This window comes from Artemia sp. Qi Xiang Cuo, chromosome 16, assembly GCF_049724085.1.
Source record: "Artemia sp. Qi Xiang Cuo chromosome 16, ASM4972408v1, whole genome shotgun sequence".
In the NCBI taxonomy this organism is placed as follows: Eukaryota; Metazoa; Arthropoda; class Branchiopoda; order Anostraca; family Artemiidae; genus Artemia; species Artemia sp. Qi Xiang Cuo.
In genome coordinates, this window is record NC_142809.1 from 54,633,751 (window position 1) to 54,661,334 (window position 27,584).

The 27,584-nt window shown below is 35.9% G+C and overlaps 1 protein-coding gene across 1 annotated transcript in view; it reads left to right on the forward strand.

The window, feature by feature from the left end:
* Positions 1-6,931: 6,931 nt before the first annotated feature.
* LOC148943107 (uncharacterized) overlaps positions 6,932-27,584 on the forward strand; it is a 128,361-nt gene continuing 107,708 nt past the window's right edge. The window contains exons 1-2 of the mRNA XM_089102510.1: positions 6,932-6,983; positions 10,720-10,986. Coding sequence (XP_088958636.1) covers positions 10,816-10,986 — 171 coding nt within the window. The 5' untranslated portion in view covers positions 6,932-6,983; positions 10,720-10,815. The remainder of the gene's footprint in view (positions 6,984-10,719; positions 10,987-27,584) is intronic.

A 27,584-nucleotide genomic window follows, 5' to 3' on the forward strand; every position in this document is an offset into this window, starting at 1 on the left:
ATTTATTAAAGTTATAAAAGTAAAAACATTTATATTTTTTCAGTAAAGTGCAAATTTTGTTCTGGCCTTGGGAAGGCATATGGGTTTTGCGCCCAACTTATGTTAACGATGTAGTTGATTTCCAGATAGAAAATATGTTTTTGTGGATGACACTCCCCCACATCCCTTAGGGCAAGATTTTAAATTATGCCCTTGGGGTATATAAGGTTTTTAAAGAAGGTGTTGTTGTAGAAACTTCAATAAAAGCTTATTCGACTGAAAATTCAAAGGGCTAGTGCCCTTTTTAATAGTCGAAAGTGATTGGAGGGCAACTAGCCCCCCCACACCCATCATTCCCCCAAACATATCCAATAAAGATTTTGAGATAGTCATTTTGTTTAGGCTAGTTGATTTCCAGATAGAAAACATATTTTTCAGGAGAACACTCACCCACAACCCTCAGGGCAAGTATTATAAGTTATGCCCTTGGGGCATAAAAGGTTTTTATTGAAATCTTTGTCGTAGAAACTTGAAAAAGGGCTCATTCGATTTGAAATTCAAAGGACTAGTACCATTTTAATAGTCAAAAGTGACTTGAGGGAAACTAACCCCTCTCGCTCGCCCACCTTTTCCCAAAACACATCCAATCAAAATTTTTAGATAGCTATTTTATTCAACGTAGTTAAAAGTTTTGGAAATTAGGTCTTTAAGGATGACAACCCCTCCCCCCACAGCCCTCAGGGCAAGGGTTATAAGTTTTACCCTGGGGGAACATAAGGTTTTTATTTGAAGTGTGGTCGTCGAGACTTCAAAATGGCTCATTGAATAGGAAATTGAAAGGGCTAGTCCCATTTTTAGTATCTGACAGTGATCGGAGTACAACTACCACTCCTCTCACGCCCACCGTTTCCCAAAACACATCCAATAAAAATGTTTAGATATTTATTTTGTCTAATGTAGCTGTCAACTTAGAAATGTGGGACCTCTATGACGATAACCCCCTCAAAATCCACAGTACACGAGTGGATAGCCATGCTCTGGGGGCATCTAACTGTTTTATACAAATTTGTTGTATATGATTTATAGAATAGATTTTAGTCTTCCTCAAATCCAATTTTTATATGTTTAAAAACTAAATGTTAAGATTAAATCTAAATGCACTGTGATAATGCTAATTCCCAATAAGGCATCTCAGCAGTATCCCAGGAACGACTGAGGGTATTATGTTCAAACGTTTGGGGCTACTTCTGCTCTAAAAATTTAACCAAATCCAAATAGCGTAAGCGTATCCAACCTATCAAAGAAAGTATACAGATTTTCTTGCAAATGGTATCAAGTTTTCCATTTCAGGTCGGCTAGAGAAATTATGAAACTAAATTAAACGGTACTATTTGTGTCCTGATTTTAAAAAGGGTGTATACTGTTAAAACTTGCTGAAAAATTTTCTCCGGCATACAAATAGCAGGCCAAACTATAAAGTCTTAAAAAAAGAAAAAGATTTAAAGTATTATTTACTTTTTCCCGGAAAAGACTATGTCAATATAAAACGAACAGAAATTAATTAAAAAAAACTTTTTCCACAAAATAGGTTTTTCAAAGAAAAGTAAAGAATCCATTAAACTAAAAATTAGCAAAAGTAAAATAAAATAATCTACCAAGTGTGAAACTGCCACAAATCAGCATTGATAAATAAATGAAACCCAAAACGAACAGAAATCACAATAATTAACCGATTCAAACTTTAAGTGAGCAGAAATAACATAAATTGGACTCAAAACCCTTATGCCTTCACAAGGCCAAAACAGAATTTGCACTTTACTGAAAAAATACAAATGAATGTGCATTGTCAGTTTAATATACATATACTGATATTTAGTAATCAAAATGTTAATATTATTTGATTTATTAAAATTATAAAAGTAAAAACATTTATATTTTAAAGTGACTCTATCACTATCGGGAATCATGTCACCCTTAAATTATCTGAGCTAATACATTTTGGAATAATATTGGAGATAAGATGAGTAAGACCTATCGTTAACAGCCAACTTATTACATAGAATGTGTTTACAGCTCAGTTATGCCGAATCTTGGATGGCTCTTCGCGCCCTTTTCCCAGTTTAGCTTGTTAGTGTTCTCAGTGTTTTTGTCTGGCCAATCTGTTAACCTCTTTGCTCGCACCCGAACGAAATCAGGCACACAATTGTAACTGACATGAACAATAGCGGTTGTATTTATTTATCGCAGATACCACGCCAGACTTCAAGCACGAAGAAAGGCTTTGATTTGTTCAGGTACGTTGACTATGATGGCATCTTCCAGGAGAGACTTATTGCCATGGCACCAGTTGAATAAAAAAAGGTAAATAAATTCCCGACAAGATTCTAGCAGTTTTAGAAAAGGAAGGCGTAAGTAAAGAGGCACTTATGTTTCAGAGCTATTATTACACAATTAATATGTCTGGTGTCCAACAGGGTGTCCAGGAACACATATCATCCAAACTTGGAAGAGAAGTACGTTACATTCGATGCATGGCTCATAAAGACAACCTCATCGTGGAACACACTTGCAGCAACAGTCCCATAGTCCGGAAAATTTATGAGATCTTACAAGAACTATACGATCTATTTTACGGGTAGAATGAAAAGACCTATTGCTTAAAAATGAGCACTGGAGAGGGCTGAATCAGTACTGAAGGTAAAGATATTTGTCAATGACAAGATGGATGTCCATATCGGAGAGTTTGACAGCATTGTGGACCAGCTTAGACACCGTTCTGGAAGTTCTCTAAGAGCAAAAAGAACAAAACGAGCCCAAGTTTCGTATTAGAAATGAAAATTATGTTAATTAGTGGTGAAAACTGTTGGTATAAATTATCAGATAGTCGGTAAAAATCAATTACCCTCCCCCCCAAAAAAACATTTTGGCTAGTAACGCCCCTGTGTATATATCGATAAGTTAGGTCTCTTCAGAGGAGAAACACAGTCAATTACTGTTTCTAATTGAAGAATTAGCGTATACTACGCTCTTAGTGTACATTACCAAGCCTGCAGATGGACATCCTGCCGCAGATTTCGTGGCCTATAAGAGACAAATTTCGACCAGTAATTGTTTAGGAAAGTTAAATTTATCCTAAGACGCATATGTTCCTGGATGCACAATATGTCGTAAATCTGAAAGAGGTAAAACAATAACTTTTTCTTAAGTTGACATCCATTGGTTTTCAAACTTAGGTGTCAATTCATTGGCTCCAGAAACTTAAAAGTATCTAAGGCTGAAATATGTAGAAGATCCGTCGCAAAAGTACATTTGGAGCTTTAGTTGTACTTTACGTTTTTGTTACTAGTATAGGCACCATGAATTTTCAGTAAAATGATTGTAGATGTGACACCTAAAGCATTGTTTAGGGTGTCCTTGTACTTTGTTGGCCGGAAAAAGTCATATCCAAGCTCAGCAATTGCATTCCGGCTCAGAAACTAAAATGTTTCGATGTAACTTAAATTTTTTCCAAAATTTGAATTTTGAGTCAAAACATTCAGTTAGGCATATCTTGTAGGAATAAGTTTTATAAGTGTTTTTACTATAAAATTGGGGCCTGGGTTGTTCGGGATGTTCGATCACAAATAATAAAAAGCAGGATAATTCTGGTATTGGACTTAAGTCTTTCTGACTGTTATCCTGTAGACACCTTTGAATAAACACGTATTTTAAACACGAATCTATTTAATGAACGCTGATAATGTTTTTCGCTTATAACTCTTAGAATATTTGAAATAAATATATGTTTACGAATCGCGTCACAAATCGACACAATCAATTTTTTTTCAAAATTCTTTTTACTCATTGAGGTCCTCTTGGTTCAGTCTACAAAACCTGGCAGAAAATAGTAAAATAGTTTACCTAATTTTCTCTCAAGATCATACTTAAAGCAAAAGTTTACTTAGGCTTCTTTCTTTACCATGCATAAAAGCCTTGAAGCCATGCACTTACGTACCTGGGAATTTAAACGTAATTTTATTTATTTGGAGTACTTTATGCTAACACCTAAATACAATTTGGTCGATTGGTACATATACTTAAAGGTTTTTTTGGGCATTTGATCTAACTTCGCATTAACCCTTTCATTCCGTAAGTATCCATACGCTAACCGTTCCTTCCATTTACTTAGTATCTTTTGTAGTTCAGATACAGCTTTCGAATTTAACACCATCAGATAGTACAAGTTCGGCCCTCCGTGTTGCGATACTTTTTATTCTCCCAGATGGCTCCGTAAGTCGTCAGCTGATCAGGGAAAACAGTAGTTTTTTACGATGCCTAAAAAGCAAAAATTAGCTGATTTTGACAGCGATGATGAAAATGATACAGGTGAGTTTTTTAGTTTTTATTATCTTGTTTTGTTCCTTAAAGTCTTTACTTTTAGTCTGTGTCTATACGAATCTAATTTAGTTTTATCTTCACCCCTCATTTCTGTGTTTCTTTTTACGAAGTAAAAAGAAACACAGTAGTTTTTGATGATGCTTCTCATATACTATTTTGTTTTTACTTGTTGGTTGTGCTCTATATTCTTTTTTTTGCTTCACTTTTTTTATTCTTGAAGCACTTCACTCTGATTGTCCTAATTTGACGAAGCAGAAGCACCTATGCACCTTTGGTCTGGTCACAATTTTCTCTTCCATAGACAAGGAGCCTCTCTTATTCCGGTCAAATCTCCAAACCAAGAAAAGAGGAGGAAAATGTTTTCAAGAAGAGGAGCAAACGTATAAGAGAGAAGCTCACCCAAGAGCGAGCTGCAGAGATGGTTCTGCTACTAGACAGCGAATCTGAGATGGAAATAATGTCTGATAGTGACGACGAGTCTGATCCGTTATGAAATGCAACCACCTGGTGCCAGTTTCACATATACCATCCTATAGTCTGTTCAGACAGTTGAAGATCCTACAGGCGACTTACGTCTTAGAATTTTGAACTATTTCAAAATTTTTACGGGCGTAGGTAACCAATTTGATGCTGGACAAGCCACTACATTCCCCACTACTGAGGTTCAGCCGTCTCTCATCCAATCAAAGAGTTCGTCACTTATTTCTTCTCCAACCCTCCCCACCGCATCAATGAAAAACTAAGATGCCACAAAAGAATACAAGTGGCTAAGAAAAGAGATTGAGCCCCGTGATATCACATGGAAAGCTTCCCTCCCGAAAGCAAAAGAAATTCACTTACCCATTGATTTATTCATAACTTTCATCACAGATAGCATCGTCGCTGGATTAGTTGACCAAACCATTCTGCGCGCAACAAGGAAAACAAACGCTAGGATTGCCCTAAAGCTGACCCAGCATGAGGTGAACCGGTTCCTTGGAGTAAAGATGCTGATGATTATTGTAAAGCTACCAGTTATGAGAATGTACTGGGAGCACACAATACACTCCAATCCCAGAGGCTATGAGCCGTGACAGATTTTTCATGATTCGGCAGATTTTTCATATCAATGACGATAGCTTAGCAGTGCCATTTGATCAAACTGGTCATGATAAGCTGCAAAAAATCATATCAATGTATGACGAGCTCCGAGAAAATCTAAAAAGCATACCGCCAAAGGAGAGACAAAGTGTAGACGAACAGATGATTCCCTTCAAAGGTCGGCGAAGTTTCAAACAGTACTTCAAAGATAAGCCTCATTAATGGGGTGTCAAAGTGTATACGAAAGCGGGCCTGAGTGGGATTGTCTATGACCTAGAAATCTACACAGGAAAAGGCTCAGTTCCGGCTAGTCATTTGGGCTAGGTGCTGACGTTATCTTTAGACTGATCGACAATGTGCCAGGGGGAATGAATTTCAAGCTGTACTTAGACAATTTTTATACATCTATTGACCTTATTCATGCCTTACGCACCAATCACGGGATTGAATCATGTGGGAAGATAAGGAGTAATCGTATGAAAGGTGTAATTTTCGAAAATGATGTATCATTGAAAAAGAAAGGGCGTGGAAGCTATGAATATAGACTTTAGAGGCACACAGAAGTCTCCATTGTGAAGTGGTTTGACTATAAACCAGTGCATAGGGCCTCATCGTTTTGTGCCATAGCTCCAGTCGACCAGTGTCAAAGGTGGGATGAACATACTTGTAGCCATGTCAAAGTAGATCGCCCATTTGTTGCCCGTGAGTACAACAAGTCAATGGGTGGCGTAGAATTGTCTGATATGCTTCTGGAGCTCTACCACACTGACATTCGGTCCAAAAAATGGTACATGCAGATAGTCCATTATTTCCTTGACTTAGCCGTGAACAATGCTTGGCTTCTACATAGGCAAGAGTGCGAAGACCTGGCTAAGCAGCATGTGTCCTTGATGCACTTTAAGATGGATATTTGCAGATCCTTGATAGTTTCAGGAGTTGTCAATAGTCCTCGTGCTGGTTTACCCTCTGTCAGTGCTCCTACAATGCGAAAAACAAAAACTCCAGAAGCAGGCATGCCGTCAGAATCGGTGCGATATGACACTGCTGGCCATCTACCCGACATAGTCGAGAAAGGACGTTGCCGATACCAAAAATGTCCAAGGGGTGAAACTAGCCGAATTCTCTGCGTTAAATGTAAGGTTGGGTTGTGTCTGAATGGAGACAGAAACTGTCTTATAAACTTCCATATTAAGTGAAATGAATCTTTTTTATCCTAAGGTGGCCTTATGGTAACCAGTTTGAGAATGAAATAAATAATTGAAGTTAAAATTAAGTTGAAACGAAGCTTACGTTGATTGTTATTGTAAGGTTTCAGAATTTTCAAGCACTCCTTCAATATTCAGGTCTGAAAGGGTTAAGGGCGCAAATAGTAAAAGGATAGTTGGCAATTTTTGAAATAGAATTCCTTCAAGTTCTCCGTTTTGTCATTTACTTCGCAGTTTAGTTGGAATTTTGCAAAATCTACTTGACAACACTGATGTGGTCTAAATTCAAATGAAAATTTGTGTTTGTTGGGATTATCTTTTGAAAAATAAAAAGATGGTCAGGTAAGAAAGCTATGATTCAAGTTGTTTAATTATCAGGATAATTCATTGAGATAGGTAAGAAAAACAGCTAGAATCGATTCTTTAACCTTATTCATGAAAGTTTCACTCACCTGGACTTGTTTTTTTAAGACCTCTTAGGATTGCCCCTCCTTAGCTGTTGTAAGCAATATTTTATTCATATTTCTGCTTAAAAGACAGTATTTAAAATTTTTCGCAGTTCATATTATTGACTTAGGAATAAAGTGAACATACCACTCATTGCCTTTTTTTTGTGGTCTTTCCAAATATAATAATCATTTTTACCACAAATGAATTTTACCCCCATCCCTATATATACCAATTCAGGGTATATATTTGCACATTAGGGGTGGGGGATGGGGGTAAAATTTTTTTCCGATTCAAATTAATGGTAGCCTAGGCTAAGTTTGCCCCCCCCCCCCCTGATAAAAAATCATGGATCTTCCAATGAACCAAATTCCTTTTTTCTGTATGATTTTTGGTAAAATTCTACTTTAGTTACTTTGACCTATCTTGGAAAGGGGTGAGGCTAAGAAAATGAAACTTTCAGGGATGGGTCTACAGGATAAAGTATGTCCTGGGAAGGTATTTTGAAGTACATATCTCCTCTCCTTCTCCCTCTAGAGAATCCTGAAATTTGCCTACATAACAGGTCTATACCTATTGAACCTATCTTGGAAAGGGGTGAGGCTAGAAAAATGAAACTTTCAGGGATGGGTCTACAGGCTAAAGTGTGTCCTGGGAAGGTATTTTGAAGTACCCACCTCCACTCCTTCTCCCTTTAGAGGATCCTGAAATTTGCCCACATGACAGGTCTCTACCTATTGAAATTTTGACAAAACAACATTTTACCTTAATTTTCAGTTGTAAGATTCTTTTTTCTCTGGCTTTAGTTCTGGAAATGCAATTCCTGTTATTTGAGTAGTATTTTAAGCCATATCAATGTTAATTTTCAAAATTTAGGAAATGTATTTGCATATCTTTAAAACTCTATAAATCAGGATTGAACAAAGTTTTGAAGCTGGAAACAATTTTGTTGGACTTCATTTTAAGTAGAAGATCTATATTACAAGGTTTCACTTTTATAACACACCAATTTTCAAAGGTCATCAAAGGCCAGGACCCTCTAGAGGGAGAAGGAGTAGAGGTAGGTACTTCAAAATACCTTCCCGGGACATACTTTAGCCTGTAGATCTATCCCTGAAAGTTTCATTTTCCTAACCAAACTCCTTTCCAAGATAGCCTGAAGTAGCTAAAGTAGAATTTTACCTGATTTTTGTTCCATGTATAACCCTAAATTTAATTTTTTACTATTTCTGGTCTATTCCCATAACTTTTATTCACCATATTTTTGACACACGCAAAAAAAAACAGTGTCTTGAATTTTGCCCTTTTAGAATAACCTCACAAGTTATTTAAATTGAATTAGGCTATTTAAACTACTCTTTAACATTTGTGTTAATTGATTTGGTCATTGAATTATTAACTTACATGCTATTAGCCTGATTTATAAATGTTCAGCAAATAGGGTAAGACACCCAGTAGTCGGCCACCTGCCTATTCTCGGACAGAATGTAACTAACAGGGAACCTAGCTCTAGGCTAATGTGCTTAGAAAGTTTTTATACAATGACAAAGCTGGTTTCCCTGGTCACTTAGATATCCATACATCTAAGCAACAATTTCAATTTGTTGCTTTCTTTGTCTAAAATTAAAATAGTCTGCTAAGTGACCAGTTTAGTGACCACTGAGTTTAGTACCACTAAGTGACCACATTAGCCTAGAGCTAGGTTCCCTGTTAGTTACATTCTGTCTGAGAATAGGCAGGTGGCCAACTACTGGGTGTCTTACCCTAATAGGCCTTATCAGGCTGAATGTGTATAAGGGAGTGTCTTGTTGTTCAATACCCCCCCCCCCTTACCTAGAAATATAAGAATAAACTTAAACCCACTTTCATTGGTACAAATATTAGAAGCCAATAGAGCTTGGTTCTTGTAACCAGTACTTAAAAATAACTTCTTTCTCTGACCTTGGATTGCTCCTCAGTGGATCTTTTATGTGCCACAGTCTGCACTTGTTATGTCCATGCACATTGACCCATGTGCAGGATTTTTTGCAGCCACTACTGTCTTCAATCCATCAATCTTGGTAATTTTTTGGTAAATTTCTAGGTGGCCCTATAATTTAGCTAGGATGAAAGTGATAACATCATTTGATACCTTTTTTACATTCTTTCATAATTCAATAATCACCTCTGGTGCAATTACATCTTGAGCCCTTAGAGGGGGCCCAAAGGTATTTTATATGAATTGGGAAAGAGCATAAAAAAGCATCAAATGATATTTTCACTTTCATCCTAGCTAAATTATATGGCCGACTACCAATTTCCCTTAAACTTTAACCCCCCCCCCCCCCCAACCCCTAATGTGGAAATATATACACTGAATTGGAATATACCCTGAATTGTTGACAGCAAAGTTTTGAATTGCAAAATTCAGCACTATTTTTGTTGACAGCATTTGAAAAATTTGAAATGGTAGGAAAATGGTTTGAATTATAAATCAAGTATTTTGCAGGTTAGGTTATAACTTCTTTGTGTGGTTACAAAAACAAAATACCTTTGGGGCCCCTTTAAGGGCTCAAGATGCAATTTGCACCAGAAGCAATTATTGTATTATGAAAGAGCATAAAAAAAGGCATCAAATGATGTTTTCACTTTCATCTTACCTAAATTACTGGGCCACCTAGAAATTTACCAATTTTTTCCCTCAAAATGTTCTGTCTTATGGTCAGACATTGGCCAGATGACCAGTGACTACACTTAGCTTTAATAGACTAGCCTCTATTTATGCCTGCTGCTTTCAGGGGCACCATGAAAAGGTAGTCACCACTATCCCCTTGGAGGGAGTTGGGTACTGTTGGTGTCTTCTATCACAGATTAGCCTTATACTTGCCTTTGAGGATTTTGCTAAGGGGGCACTACCCTTTTCTCTCCTAGTAATATGCATGGCTTACACTCAAACTCATTAAAATTGATGTTAAGAAATTTAATATATTGGATTTTTAATAAAATTATAATGCTGGCTAGGTCAGCACTTTATGAAGTACAAGCTAAGTTCAACTTAAAAGCATCTCACAATCAAAGAATAGATGACATTTTCTGGGTTCTTTGATTATATATGTGATTTAATCAATGATTAATGTAAGCTATATATGGTTTATGTTATTTTCTATATATTTATATATAGAATACATATATTTTCTAGAATATCTTGAAGAAAGTCAGGGTTTTTATTGATCTTTTGTTGCAAGTTTCTGCTCCTGCCTGTTTTCTTTTGTGATAGCTATAAGATCTTTGTTTTTGTTTTGGGAATGCAAAAACTTATGGGAGAGGCTACAATCTGTTCATTTTATTATTTTGGTTGTCTTTATCCTTTTTTTGTACTTTGTGCTATTTTTGCACTTTTTGTCTTTATACCATTTTTTTGTAGTTTATCATGTTCAACATACATATTGTTCAACATACATACATATAGGCGGAATAGTTTGAGGGTTTAAGATACTTTGTTCACAACCTGGTATTTTTCCTCCTCCCTCTGTATTCCCAAATGGGATCTCTCTTAATTTTTGATCTAGCTCATCTTAATGCTTATAGACCTCTTGGTTCTGTTAATGGTTAAGTTTCTTGTGTTTGATTCATTTATCTGTTGTATTTTTAGTACACATCAAAAGCTGCATCCAAACAGTTACTGCTATTGGCTGTTCTCTCTCCCCACCTTTTTAGTAACCAAATAGAACTTGGAAAAGTGCCAGTAATGGATACAAATCAGTTTAACTTAAAGTGGACTGACCATGGACAAAGTGTAATGAAATGGATAGACTATTTTGCAGTAAATGGTAAATTTACTGATGTATCTTTAGTGGCAGAAGGAAAGCTTATAAATGCTCACAGGAATATATTGGCAGCTTGTAGTCCTATGCTTGAGGTAACCTCTTTTATTCAGTTTTATATTCCATTCTTTCTAGAGATTATTCAAGAACAAGTGTTTTGCAAATAAGTGTAGGCTAATCACATCCTGGCATACATCCAGAGTAAAGTTTTTTTTGGTGGGGAAAGTTCTTGAAAATGGAGAAGGGGTTGGAGTTTCTGGACATCACTAATTATCACTATACTAATAATGCTATGGATAAGTTTATAAATTATAGAACCCAATGTCTGGAAAACAAATTGTTTAAATCTTATGTTTTGTTAAACAAGTTTGTGCTTAAGTTGATTGTTTTTGGGAAGGGGTTGTTCTTTGGATATTTCTTTCAGTGTTTTCTTTTTTTTCATTCTTTCTTGAAATTAACTTTAAGATAGTTATTGCTATTAATTAAACAGGCTGTAATTAATTTAAGACTAATAATAAATTAATATTTTATTTATTTACTATAGAATATTTTATTTATATATAAATTACCAATTTTTAATATATTTTTGGAAAAAAGGCTTATTTATAGTCCAAACTCTAATGTAACCACCTTTCATTATCTGTCTTGATAAAAGCCAGTTTAAGGTACTATTTCACTTTGAAACAAGGAAAAAAGGAGAAAGAGAAAAAAAAGGAAGAATAAAAGGAAAAAAAAATATGGTATTTGTTGGTTATTGGAAACACACCCAAGAAGTTAAGTTAGGTTATACCTAATGAAAAATAACAAAACATGATGATAAAATAATCCTTTAGAAACAAAATTATGGAAACCTAATGTAACCTAACCCCAAACCCCACCCCTAATGTGCAAATATATAGCCCAAATTATACAAGTCCAATGTGTTGTATTATCCATCACTAGTTTTTGTAGCTATGAAAACAGTTTTCTGAGATGTAATCCAAGCATAATTCTTGAATGTGTTGCCAATAACTGACAAGTACTAAAATTATTATAAGCCTGTATAAATCAAATAGGATTTATTTTGAGGTTTATGCATTTTAAATATTTTAAACTATCTTTACACAGTATAAAAATTTGCAGATCAATTTGCAGGAGGTAAAACAAACATATATTACTGCTACCGTACTAACAACTTACTTCAGCATCAAGCCGCCTGATGTCAACACAGCTGTCTACAATCCTCCTCTGTCCCAATCTAACCAAATTTTCTCTCTTTCCACCCTCCTAAGAAGTTACGATTTCCTTTAAATCCATTTTTACGACCTCCTCCCACCCCATTCAGGGACGGCGTGTTTTTCGTTTGGCCCTAAATGGATGGCCAAAAAGGACAATCTTTGGCAATCTGTCATCCTTCATTTGCAACACTTGCCATACCCATCTCAAGTTTTCTCTCATTATAGCCTAGAAAGTTTGACAATAAATATATTACATATACTTGTCTTTTTAATCTAGTGGTTTGCACAATCCTTTTTTTATTTGTAATTGTTTCATTTTGACAGTTAATAGACATTTTGTTTTCAATTGTTTTTTATTTTTACAGTATTTGACTTGGAATACGAATTTGGCTGCTTTGTTTTCTTTTTACCTGTGATAATTGTTTATAACAAAATATTGTTATTTTATCCTCCCCCCCCCTCCTTTGTTTTTGTTTTGCCATTAATTGCATTAAGTTAACTTTTGTTTTTGGACTTAGGATTTTTTTTAGTGCATTAAATTCTTATTGGCCATTTTTATGCTTGATTGATTTTTCTTTAACTTTTGTCGTTTTGTGGTGGTTGTTTCTTTGTTTTGCCTTCTTGTTTCTTGCTTTGACTTCTTCTTGTTTCTTTATTATGCTTGATTGATGATTCTTTAACTTTTGTCTTGCTGTGTTGGTTGTTTCTTTGTCTTTTACTGGACAAATAAAAAGAATTTGGCTCTGTTAGAGCTTATGATAGCCCCTTGAACATAAATAATGTCTTATCTATATTAAAGCTGAAAAAACGAGGAAATTACCAGGACTAGCATCATCATTTTTTATGGAGCTGTAGAGCTTGCAATAAAAAAAAACCTCAGTTCCCTCGAATTAAGATTATTTGTTGGTAAAACATGCTTTTTATATTTTTGAACCCCTCTCCCTCGGAAGCCACATACTAATCCTTATAGGACTTATTTGACAAACTTGTCAAATCCCCAGAGGAGGGGGTTGTAAGAAGACCAATATTTTATTCCCCTGTATGGGTGTGATGTATTGCTATTTGCTATACAATTTTTAGGAGTTTTAAGTGGCCATTGCATTAGCAATATTATTGCTTCAATAGATCAATTATTCTGCCCAAAACCCTAATTGATTGAGTTTACAAAACAAAAAATAGAACGAATTAATAAACAGACCAGATTAAGCTTATGGATTAAGAATGGATTAAGCTTATAAAATAAAACCACAATAAATTGAAAATAAAGAATCCATTGTTGGTAGGATTTTGATATACCAATTATTTCACGAGGAAAGTATCACTAGTTTAGTGGTTTTACCCCTCAAAAGGAAACAGTATACAATTCTGAAAACTATTTTATTAAATTATAAAACACTTATATAATTCCTACAAGTGCGTCACTTTACTTTATCCCCCCCCCCCTAATGGCCAAATGTATATCCCAAATCATACATTCTCAATGAATATTCCCGTCGCTTGATTTCGCCGATGTTGTTTGTTTGCTGTTAGATGTATTTGAAGAAAACAGTCTCGTATGAAAAATTCATAAAGAATATACATCTTGGGCTACATCGAGGCCGTACCCAGGGGGGTGTGTGCATAGCGGTTTTGAACCCCAACCCCCCCACCCCCAGCCCGTAATGTTTGTCTGACTCGTAAAAACATAACAAAAATGGATATAAACAATGTGTTTATGCGTTTTTTATTTTTTTTTGTGTTCTCCCCCCGAAAAAAAAATCCTTAGTAGCCGCTACATATTTTACCATTCGGGGGGGGGGGGGTTAAAGTACGGCGAAGTGCTCTAAGCATGGTAATAATTTTATTAAAAAAGAAGTTTTTTCCATTGAAAGTAAGGAGCAATGTTAAAACTTAAAACGAACAGAGATTATTACGTTTATAAATATAAGGACAGGGCGCTGCCTGTTCCTCAATACCCCACTCTCCACGCTAAAGTTTTTAGTACTTTTAAGAAGCTTCTTATCCTAATTATGCGGCCCTTGTGTTTCAGGTGTCGTTTTTAAAGAATTGGGACACAAAGTGAAATTTTAGCGCAAAGAGCGAGGTACTGAGGAGGGGGCAACCTCCCTCGTATATGGAATAATTTCTGTTCGTTTTAAGTTTATTGTTATCCCTTACTTTTAGTTGGAAAACTTTTTTTATATATTTAATATCTTATCTTTTTCAAATAACACTGAAAATCGGCCTCCCCGTCCATGGAAAATCCTTCACGAAAAATTCCTCCATTGAAAGTTCCTCCCGCGTAAAATCCTCTCCGGAAAATTTCCTACAGACAATTGGACCTGAAAAATATTCTCTTTAGCCTACTCTCATTCGAAAAACACTTGCTTTTTAGTTAAGTTCTTATTGTTTTTCAAATTATGCCGGAAACCCCCCCCCCCCCCCCTTCACGGAAATACTCGCTACGTGGAAAATTTTTCTGGAACCCCTTCCCCTCCAATAGAAGGTTTCTCCCGCGGAAAATTACCCCATGGAGAACTTTTCCCACGAAAATTCCCCCTATAGAGAATATCTTCCGCGGAAATCAACTCCCCACGGAAAAATCCCCCGGACAATTCTGGGGGAAATATCCGAAATTATCTGTTTTTTTCCGTGGGGGTGATTTTGATGGAAAGTTCACCGATGGAGAATTTATTCCGCGGATATCCCCTCCCCCGACAGAAAAATCTGCGGTCACTTATAAAGGACACTAAGAACCTCTAATTTCCGTTCAAAAGAACCCTCTCCCAATCCTCTAGAGCCACTGGTTCGATGTGATCACCCCCATGGAGAAAAAGACAAAACCAATAAACACAGAAATACACAAAATTCTGGCACAAATTACAAAAATTCGTCATTTTTCCATATGAGAGCTTGAAACCTCTACATTAGGATTCTCTGATACGTTGATTCTGATGGTGGGATGTTCATCAAGATACTGTGACTTTTTGGTATTGTTTCCTCCCTTTTTCGGAAATCAGGCATATTTTTTCAGGCTCTTAGTTTTCGATGGATAGAATTAAACTTAATGAATAGTATATATTCGGAACAAAAGCCAATTCTTTTGATGTACTTATTGATATCAAAATTTCCTTCTTTTAGAGTTTCGGTCACTATTGGGCCGAGTCGCTACTTACAGTTCGTTACCATGAACTATTTGATTTTAAGTAAGCACTTAAGAATTTTTTTTTTTTTAAGTTATTTTCAGAATTTTTCAGAATATTATTATAGCCTTTTGAATTGCCCCGTCTGAGCATGAATAGCATAAATAGTATATAGATTTTTTGTTTCTGTTTTGCTTTTTTTTCTTTTTTTTTAGTTTGTTTTTTGTTTATTGCTTCAGTGACAAGTCATAAGATTTACTTCTATTTGCAATAATAATTGAAAAACTAGGTACTTTAGAGAAAAATTAGCAAATTAAAATTGTGCTTTGGAAGAAAAATTTGCAACTACTTTCCCTTGACCTGCATATAAGTGACTCTTTTATCATGGCTGTCCCCTTAAGGGCAACCTAGTGAAGAATGAGCCCTATCCTTAGAAGCCAAAAATTCAATAATATGTTTTGAAAAAATGTCAAGTGAGGGAGAATCGCCATTTCAAGCTTATTTAGGAATGGTCACTAATATTTCTGTCAATCTTAATGATAAATTTTCATTGCGAAAACAAATTTACGTGAATTACAGAAAACAGCCTAAACCTCAGAAAATATGGAGTCAGATTGAAATAAAAACTGAATCAATAGAATGTCCATAACTGAAAACCTTATCAAGGAGAATTACAGCCACCCCATCTTGAGTAACAAGGAAAATCACTTTTTTGCTTGGGAAGCGATGATGGGTCTCCTTTTTTCATTCTACTCCTTCTACTTTATTTTTCACCCTTGGGGCAAACCACTAAACTAGTACCGGTACCACGAAAAATGTCCTGGAGCTTTCGTCGGTGGTTTTTGGTTTTATGTTGCGGAAAGTGCACTTAACAGTGATGCTTGCAGTATTTTCTTTCTGTGGAAGGGGAACGGAGAATATGAAATATTGCTCGAAAATCTTACGACTTGGAGACTCCTTTTGCACGTAGCTGGTGCATAACTATATTTTACCATAGATTTGTTTAATTTCACTTCTAAAAGCTATTTAGTATTTGATTGCCAATAAGGGTTGTATAATTTTTGTATACATTCATACCCATAACAATTGTGAAACGGTGACATAAATGTAGTTTTTTTCTGGTTTTCCACCCCCCCCCCCCTGTCCCCTAGTTACTATCATCAATGTAAATCATATGACTCTTTATTCAGCGTCTGACTAATCCCCCCTGGAAAGTCCCCCTCCACGGCCTTTTCCTCGGGGAGAAGTTATATAAGACTATTTACATTACTGTGAGTTTAGACTGCTATGGTTTTGTGCTATATTTCATCCATTTTTGCTGCAAGTTAGTATGCCAGGACGGTTTGCTGGCGATGTTGAAGTGTTTTAACGGCGGCTTGGAAAACCCATCCGTTTTTTCCTACTCAGTCCCATGCACGAATGCCAGCAGGGGAGGAGCGCTGACCCCCACTGAGAAGCAAGAAGACATTAAAATGTATAAAAATGAAGAAATGATAAATATCTCTATTTACGTCTTGTTAAAACCAACGCTCCTCGTAGTACTTGTCCTCCCTTTCCTTGGGAAATTTCCTGACGGAGTTCATGGTTTACTGTGTTTTGATTTTCGCTCTGCATTTAAGCTGTTCGACGAAAAGATGAAAACAAAATATCCATGTTGATGAATAACTCTACTTTTTGCTACATCCCATGTGTATGTACCTTTTTTGCCAAAATAAATTCAACTTTTGAACCCAGGGTTAGCTGACGCAGTGGTATCCATAAGGGGGAGGAGGAATTTTTTTCATTGAAGAATGATTTTTTTTTATTTTCAGTGAAAAATCCGAAAAAAAAGCAAGTCTGCCACCCGTAAATTAAAAAAAAAAAGAATTTTTGCCCTCTTACATTTCTGTGAATTGACGCCACTAAGCCGGCCTGTAGTACAATATAGCTGCAAGCTTCAAAAAGGTATTTTTAATCATTCCAAGCTGCAAGACTAAAGCTAAACATTTGATAATACCCAAAAGGGTTTGGGCGTTTGTGTGAACTGCAAGAATTGAAGCGCTAGACATAATTAACCCTATTCCAGTTAAGATTTTACCCCACCTTGGTGCCAAAAGCCTGTACCATTTTCGGCTAAGCACATCGCACAAATAAAAATTGCTTCGATTTAAAGGGTAACCCTAAGTTCAGTATAGCTTATTGTAATTAATTGTAATTACTTATCAAACAAGTGCAATTATTATGCTCTATTGAACGCCGTTTGCATTGCAAAATTAATTTTAATTTTGCATTGCAAATTTAATTGGAAGAAATGCCATTGTCATGACCATTCCTATTGTACCAACAATTATATTTGAAATAAAAAGAAAAAAATATTTGAGTTAAAAATAAACCTTGCAGCTCAATAGTACCTTTTAAGAAAGACTCTAATTAGAAGATTTTTAATTTATCTTAATAGACAATTACATAAAAAATGTTCTATCTAGAAAAGAATGAATTGCAGCTTGTTGAGCTCTGACGCACAATAAGCAAATTATTAATTTAATGTGTTTCAATAAGCGTAATAGAACGCAATTCAATGATTGCAGCTGCCTTTTGAACGCCAAAAATAGCAAAAATTAATTGCAATAATCTTAATTTTTTAAAGATTAATTTTTTTTTTTGGCGTTGGATTCCATAAAAAAAACGCTAATAGCAAAGATACATTTTACGTGTTATAGTGAATTCTTTTGAAATCATCAAAATATCATAAGAATGAAATAAAAATATCTGTCGAAATTTTAATTCAGAATAAGTAAAAATGATCATGGGGATCATGACCATAAATTACTGTTTAGTTATTTGTTCATGATTAAAAAGGAATTTCCATGATTATAATAAGCTATTCCGGATTAAAATTTAGCCTGTGAAATCGCTTTTTCTTCCTGGTTGTATTTCGGTGACATGATGGAAGAAGTTGCGCTCTCAGATGCAAACCACGGGGGGTGGCAACCTTTTGGGCTCCATCTACCAGAATGACTTGAGCCCCACCAAAATATAATCTTGCCAGAACCTGTTACGTATAGGCAGAAGGGACCACCCCCAGGATACTGAGATTTTCTTCTAGTTTACATAGGCTGCAATAATTTGTTTTATGTCTAAGCACCAAGTCCGTATCTAGGGGGAGGGGCTACCGGGTTTGACCCCCCCCCCCCTCTAAATTTTGTCAGGCTCTTAAAACGTAACAAAACATATAAACAAATTTTTGATGCGTTTTTAAAGTTTTCTTTTGTACCCTCCCCCCCTCCTGAAAAAAATTCCTGGACACGCCATTGTCTATCACAGTCTAAAATATAGCAACTAATTCATTCTTGTACTGTTCCTTATTCTGTTTGTGAACACAGGTTAATCGCCTTGATCTTCGCTAGTTCTTATGCAAAAAAAACTTGTTTCTTTTTTTAAGTTGCAACTCCCTGCGGTTATTGTCTTGGCCATTTATTCCCTTTCCAAATATGAGTGTGTGTCCATCAAATATTTATTCTACTTGTGTATGCAGTGTACATATTTTTTCATGTTTCAAAAGCTTTAAAAATTGTCCCTCATTAATATATATCCTTTGTTAATTGACTACTAGAAGCTCTAAAGTTGAAGGGAAAAGTTATTTTGTAAGCTTAAATGGAAAAATCTTCAATTAAAAACGAGAAAAATTGTAACAAGAAAACTTGATTATTTTTCTATGGTAGTAATTATCATTGTTGGGAAGACAAAGCAACTAATACGTGGAAAATGAGCGGGGAAAAGCGAATTTCGAAACTAATTTTAGTAAGTTAAACATTAAGTTAAACAAACACTTTTTAGTATAACATTTAATGGGGTTAGGTTATAATTATAAAGTATGGATTTGCTTGTTTTATCCGTTTTTAGGAACGTAGTGAAACCATATGATTAGTAGATAAGATATATAAAGCTCTACAAGTTCTAAAACGCTACATCATATGCAGCGCACTGGCGCTGCCGAAGTAAACAACGAAATAGCTTCAACATACCTTTTTTGGTTGAAGACAAGTAACTGGTGGAAAACCAAAATATTTTCTAGAAAATTGGTAGAGACGAGACCATTTGGTAGCAGAGTGGATTGATGCTCTGCTTTGCAATACGAGACCCAGGGTTCGATCCCCGCCGAAGCAAGGTTGGGTGACAAGCTAGCTACTTGTCCCTGTGCAAAAAGACTCAGCAACTGGAACGTCGATTCGACGCTCTCTGCGCCAGCAATGGCCCAGGAGAATCTCTATTGTGCAAGAGAATCTCAGGAGTATTGTGCAAGAATACTGCATTGTAGTTCCGAAGCCCTAAAAGATACTATTGATTAAATAGCCTTATAAACCAGGGTTGTTGTAGCCCAGTGCCCAGTGTACCCCAGTGTAGTGGATTGATGCTCTGCTTGACATCACGAGGCACAGGGATCGATCCCCACCGCAGCAAGGTTGGGCAACAAGCTTCCTACTTGCCCCTGTGAAAAAGACTCAGTAACTGGACAACTGGAATGTCGATTAGACGCTCTCTGCGCCGGCAATGGCTCAGGAGAATCTTTATTGTGCAAGGGAATATTAGGATATTCCCAAGAATACTGCATTGTATTTCCGAAGCCCTAAAAGGTACTATTGATTTGATAGCCTTATAAACCAGGGTTGTTGTAGCCCAGTGCCCATTGTAGTGGATTGATGCTCTGCTTACATTACGGGGCACAGGGATCGACCCCCTCTGCAGCAAGGCTGGGCAACAAGCTCGCTACTTGTCCCTATGAAAAAGACTCAGCAACTGGAACGTCAATTCGACGCTCTATACTCCAGCAAGGACTCTGGAGAGCGTTTGTGTTTTTGATGGAGACTAGCTTCCATGGCAACCTAGACTCTTCTGTTGACGGTCCATATATCCTTTTATCCCATGGTATTAGTTGAATTTCGCAGCGATTCTGTTCAATGTTGATGCAACACTTCGCTATTGAATGTGACAATCCGAAGCTGTATATTTTCAACATTTTTTCTGTAATTAATTAAAAAAAACTTTTTCACAAAATAAGTTTTTCAAAGAAAAGTAAAGAACTCCATTAAACCAAAAAGGAACAAAAATAAAATCATATAATCTACCAAGCATGAAACTACCACAAATCAGCATCAATAAGTAAATGAAATCCAAAACGAATAAAAATTACAATAAATAACCAAGTCAAAATCAAAACGAGAAAAAATTAACATGAGTAGGGCTCAAAAGCCCTATGGCTTCCCAAGACCAGAACATAATTTGCACTTTACTTAAAAAATGTAAATATTTTTACTTTTATAACTTAAATAAATCAAATAATATTAACATTTTGTTTACTAAATATCAGTATATATATATATATATATATATATATATATATATATATATATATATATATATATATATATATATATATATATATATATATATATATATATATATATATATATATATATATATATATATATATATATATATATATATATATATATATATATATATATTAAACTGACAATGCACATTCATTTGTATTTTCAGTAAAGTGCAAATGTTCTGCTATGTTCTGGCCTTGAGAAGGCATAGGGGTTTTGAGCCTTGGGTTTTAGTGCACGGGAAGTTCGTTTCCTTAAGCCTTTTTAACAACTACCTCCCAACCGGGGAAGTTGTTTGGTACTAAGGTTTGCTTTTTAAAATCCAGAATCTAGCAAACTTTACTCCCTTTTGCTGTTAACTCGCTGTCATCTGCCCAACCTAGCTTTCATACCAAAACTCTATTTTGGAGGAAGGATGGAGCTCCCCTAACCTCAAGACGGTGAGTCCAGTGACATCGCTTGAATTCTTCTATCTGCTATGCTTTCTGAGATTAGGATCTAGCATCTGGGGGGAGTAACAACGCAGGTTTCACTTATTTTTATAACCAAAACCTAGCATGAATATGCTGAGATTGCAAATCTGCACTAAATGAAGTGGGAAAGACAGAAAGAAAACAGACTATAAAAATATTATTCAGTATGTATCATAAAAGATAAGAATAAAAATGTGTATTGGCGAAATTCCGTATCTTCATCTATTCTTCCCATTCCAAAAATGGAAAAACCACTATTTGCAATTTCCTCAAACATGAAAGATGCAAATGCCAAGTTTGGCAAAGAAGAGCCAAGATTTGCTGCTGAGTTTGACAAACAATTCTCTTTTTATTTTAATTCTTTCCTGCTACCATAAATTTTTACAGAGCTGTAGAGTCAATACAACAAAGATGTAGATATGCAATAATAATAGTTTTAAAACACTGTCAAGACTCCTCAATTCTGTTCAAAGCCCAGGGGTGTACTTAGAGGGGGGGGGGGGGGTAATGGAATATTCCTGGCCCTGGGCACAGCATCTGTTGGAACGCTTCTTAGATAAACACGTTTTAAATCCTTGAGAGGTTTTTAAGGGGGGAGCGAAAATTGAAATTACCTCCGGGCGCAAAAAAAAACTACCTACGCGTCTGCTTAAGCCTAAAATGAGTACTTCCAGAGGCTGCAGCGTTTGATAGTAATTTGGTTATTACTAAGCTATCGTTCTTTTGCATTCAGTATAGAAATCCCACAACCATATTTTTTTCATGGGTGGAGATCTGAAAACAGGTCCTTTTTTCAAGAAAGGTGTTGTATTTTTCTAGATAGGTCTATTACATATTTCGCCAGGCAAATTCAAAAAGAACCAAATGTGCAGAACAATGAAAAATGATTTTTCTGCCTCGTCTTCGAGAACATTCCTCGGATGCTAATGTACAATTTTGGTTAAGAAAGAAAATATTTATGGTTCTTTGGTTGAAGTCCCGAGATCATCACTGATTTGGAGTTGAAAACCCCTTAATAATGGTGCATTTACACATTACGGAAATCCGTCAAGATTTAACGATCCGTGCGGAGATTCTGTCCGTTTTCGGGCTCGAAAAACTCTCTAGCTTTCCGCAACGATTCGGTCAAATCAGGAAGGATTCTTGACAAGGTTTTCAAATAAATAAAACCATGACTATAGATCACCAAAAACTTCATGATCTTATAACATTGGTTCAAGGCTACCTTAGCTTGTACGATACTGCTCACACAGGCTATAAGAAAACCAAGAAAAATGGTGTCATTTGACTCTCTATTTCTCAGCAGCTTTGAGAGGAGGGTAAGAACATTCTTGATGAGTTGATGATAGATACAGGCACTGTAGCTAATTCAACTCAATTTTTAATTATAATCTGCAGCTAATTCAACTCAATTTTTAATTATAATCTGCAGCTAATTCAACTCAATTTTTAATTATAATCTGCAGCTAATTATGAACTTGTCCTCATCTTGAAAACTTAGGTCAGGCTAATGCATTTATTTGAAAACTTTGCCTTAAAACGTAGCATTTTCTGGACCATCATTCGAAAAGATACGGACGGATTATTAGGATGGTCTCGTATAACATTCCAGTTTAATTTCCTACCGTATGTATCTTTCAATATTTATTCCTACGAACGTATATTTTGCTAGGGCTTGATCTTAGATGGGTTGATTACTCCTTTTTTAATATGATTTATTATAAGGCGGCAGTCATGCTGTGCGATGGAAAGATACAGAAGCTCATTATCTGGTCTATATTTGGCCTTGCTTCTAATGGTGTTTTTTCTCTTTTTTTTTATTCTGCCAGTTTTGATAAAAGGAAGCAAATCAAAAGAGGTAACGCTGAAAGATCCCTATTTAGGATTTGGATTCATGGGGGGGGGCTTAAAAAATATTTTTGGTAAAATGGCTCAAGAATTTTTCATTTTATATGATTCTTTGCATTTAGAGGAGTGGCCGTCAAATCCCCAAGAACTCCCCTAAATACAGTGTTGAATGCTATGCTGGATACGTAAATCTGTTAAAATGTTATTGACCGCATACAAACAACACCTAACTTTCACAGGCAGTGCAATAACGGTGCCTAAGTAAAGTGTGATAAGGCTTCCGCGTATTATTTGTTTTTTTTTCTTCTCGCCAGGCCACTTCGTATGGAAATAGTTGTCATAGAAACTTCGAAGGGGGCTCGTTCGACTGAAAATAGACAGCTCTAGTTCCCTTTTTAAGAGTCAAACGCGACTGGAGGGCAGCCAGCCCACGGCCTATTTAAGTGCCCTCTCTCCATGAACATCCGGTCAATATTTTGAGATAGTCATTTTGTTCAAAATAGTCGAAGGGTCCAATAACTATACCTCCGGGTATGACATGACTCCCATTGCACCTAGAACAAGGGCTGTAAGACACGTGAGTTGGCTATTGTTTATATATAGGTTTTGTAATTGGAAAGAAGGGCATGTTTGATCCTGGGTCTCCAGAAAGGCTCAGGGCGTTAAAGTGAAATTTCAGAGTGTTGAAGTTGTCAAAAGGGCGTATCAGCAATATCCCAGGCACAGCTGGGGGTATACGGTTCAAACTTTCAGGGTATGTTAAGGGGGATGTTGAACTAACCCAAAGACGCTATGTGCATCTAGGTTGTCAAAAGGGCATATATGCAATTTCCCAGGAATGGCTAAGGGTATTAAGTTGAAGTCTTAAGGACATCTTTTGAGGGATTTAAAACTAGATCAAAAGTCATTAGACAACTAATTCAAAGACACTTCAACCCTCTCAGTAATCTCAGGAACGACCGTTGGTATTGAGCTGAAATTTTCAGGAAATGTTGACGGATGATGTTCAACAACCAAAAGAAACTTTGTGCTTCCAGATTTTCAAAAAGATGCGTCTGTAATATCTTAGGAATGGTTAAGGATATTGAGTTTAAACTTTGAGGGTATGTTGAGGGGGATGTAAAACTAAATCAGTAGACTGTTCATCTTGGTTGGCAAAAAGGCATATCCGCAATATTTTAGGAGCGACTAAGGGCATTCAGTTGAAATTTTAAAGGAATGGTGAGGGAGATGTTGAACTTATTGAAAAGACACTATTTTCATCTAGGTTGTCAAAGGGGCGTTTCTATAATATCCAAGGAATAGCAATAGGTATAAAATTGCAAATTTCAAAGCTTGCTGACGGGAGAGGTCTTCGAAGCCACTATATGCATCCAAGGTGTCCGAAGGCAGTATCTTCAATATGCGAGGAATGGCTAAGTGTATTAATTGAAACTTTCAGGACATATTGAGTAAGATATAAAACAAAATCCAAAGACACTAAACTTATCCAGGTTGTCAAGAAGGCGTATCCGCAATATTTTAGGAACGACTAAGGGTTTTAAGTTGCAAATTTAGTGCATATTGAGGGGGGCGTTGAACTAAATCAAAAGACACTGTGCATCCATATTTTCCTACTCGTATATCTGGAATATCGCAAGAACAGCTAAGGGTATTATGTTCAAACTGTAAGTGCATGTTGAGACAAGTCAAATACGCTATGTGCTATCAGATTGTCAAAAGGATGTATCTGCAATATCTCAGGAACTTCTTAGAGTATTATATTGAAACTTTCAGTTAGTTGTGAGGATGGTACTGAGTAAATCAAAAAACAATATATGCCTCTAAGCCATCAAAAGGGTGCATCTTCAAAGTGTAAGAAACGTTAATGGTATTTAGTTGAAACTTTTTGAACATGTTGGGGGGAATTTTGAACTAAATCAAAGAATGCTATGTGCATCCATGTTGTCATAAAGGCGTTCTTGAAATATTTCAATAATGGGTAAGGGTATTACTTTGAAACTTTCAGTGCATGTTAAAATAAATAAAAATAGACTGTGTGCTTCCAGGTTGTCAAAATGGCATATGTGCAATATCTCTGGAACAGCTAAGGATACTAAAGAGAATCCGAGTACCTTAATAGTATCATTAAGGATGCTAAGGATATTAAGATATATGGAAATGTCAGTCTGCATTCATTAGTACTTTTCAGTAATCTTGGCTATTATGCTGATTGTATTCTTTTTTTTTTGATTTTATAAAAAATAAACATAGATCGAAATAAAAATTGATTTCAGTATAGCGCAATTGACTGTCTCTTCTTTAGAAGGCTTAAGGGATACTTGTGTTTATACCACCAACACTCAAGAAGTGAAGTTAGGTTAATCCTAATGAAACACAAATCATGATGAAAATGTAATACTTTATAAGCAAATTTGGGCAACATATTTGCACATAAAGGGGGGGGGGATAACCTAACCCCGACCCCAACCCTAATTTGCAAATATATAGCCCAAATTATATACTTCCAATGTTTTCTGTCACCCGTCACTTGTTTTAAATTGAGCATAAGGTAATTGTTTCTTAATACAGGCAGATAAAACCGGTTTGTTCGCGAGTTTTACACAGCGTAAACTTGGTGTCAGTGGTATAATACCGTTTAGGGGGTGTTATAAATACCGTTTAGGGGGTGTTAGCTCTACTCCTGTTTGTCGTAGTTTCTGTTCCTTTTGTGTTTAATTTGATTATTTATTTTAATTTCTATTCGTTTGGGTTTCATTTATTTACTAATAGGGATTTATGTTGATAATTTAAATTATTATTTGATTTCATTTCTTTTCTTTGTTCAATATAGCTCTTTAATTTTCTTTGAAAAACTTCAGTCGTGTAAAAACTTAATTTAAATTAATACAAGATAATTCCATTCTTCCGTCATATTCGGATGGTACGCTCACTTCACCTTCTTACTTAGTTCTAATGTTTCGGAGCATAACCTTACACTGACCCTGGGGGAATTTGTCTTTTTGTCTGTAATACCAACCATACGACTATGTCAAAACACAAGGAAACAGTAGAATAAGTGGAGAACCCGAAAAAAGAATCAAAAACTTAAGCTATGACTAAAAATGGAGAAAACTCAGAAACTAAAGAATGTAATGAGGACTGGTACCATATCTATCACTCATTTCTGTTTTCCAAAGTTGTTCTGAAAATTTGTTTTTGCACAATTTGACCGCTTAATCATATTTTTTCTTGAATTCTGATAAATTCCGCCTCGTATATTTTAGCATATAAAAATGCATCACTAAAGTAAAAACGAGACAAGAGAACGAAACCAAGGAAACAAAATACAAAATTTTTTATGCTTAAGTTTTTGATCCTTCCGTTTTTTTATTTTGTTCTTCTCTTGTTTTTCGTTCATCTTTCTTTTCTTTACATCGCAGAAGACTGCTTGCCAGAGGCCCTTGTCGAAATGTTTTTGTCACTGGTTGATAATTCTTCTCCTTATTTATCATTATCATTTTTATTCTTATGTATAATCTAATTACTCTTGGAACTTAGCTTTCGAATCTGAATAGAATCTGTCTCTTTTAGGTGGTTCTATCAAAGAAAAAAAAACCTCTTCTTTACCAGCTCTTATCGGGATCTTGTCCTTGATCTACATCTTATACTCCCGTCATTTTTATGTAGTTATATCAAATTTAAAGGAAAAGGAACCAGTACTCTTCTTGCAGCTACCGCTGCAATCACGATACTTCTGTCTCTTTTAGGTGGCTCTATCAAAGGAGAAAGAACCTCTTCTTTACCAGCTCTTATCGGGATCTTGTCCTTGATCTACATCTTATACTCTCGTCATTTTTATGTAGTTATATCAAATGTAAAGGAACAACCAGTACTCTTCTTGCAGCTACCGCTGCAATCACGATACTTCTGTCTCTTTTAGGTGGCTCTATCAAAGGAGAAAGAACCTCTTCTTTACCAGCTCGTATCGGGATCTTGTCCTTGATCTACATCTTCTACTCCCGTCATTTTTATGTAGTTATATCAAATTTAAAGGAAAAGGAACCAGTACTCTTCTTGCAGCTACCGCTGCAATCACGATACTTCTGTCTCTTTTAGGTGGCTCTATCAAAGGAGAAAGAACCTCTTCTTTACCAGCTCTTATCGGGATCTTGTCCTTGATCTACATCTTATACTCCCGTTATTTTTATGTAGTTATATCAAATGTATGAGAAAAGGAACCAGTACTCTTCTTGTAGCTACTGTTGCAACCATGATACTTCTGTCTCTTTTAGGTGGTTCTATCAAAGGAAAAAGAACCTCTTCTTTACCAGCTCTTATCGGGATCTTGTCCTTGATCTACATCTTATACTCCCGTCATTTTTATGTAGTTATATCAAATGTAAAGGAAAAGGAACCAGTACTCTTCTTGCAGCTACCGCTGCAATCAAGATACTTCTGTCTCTTTTAGGTGGCTCTATCAGAGGAGAAAGAACCTCTTCTTTACCAGCTCTTATCGGGATCTTGTCCTTGATCTACATCTTATACTCTCGTCATTTTTATGTAGTTATATCAAATGTAAAGGAAAAACCAGTACTCTTCTTGCAGCTACCGCTGCAATCACGATACTTCTGTCTCTTTTAGGTGGCTCTATCAAAGGAGAAAGAACCTCTTCTTTACCA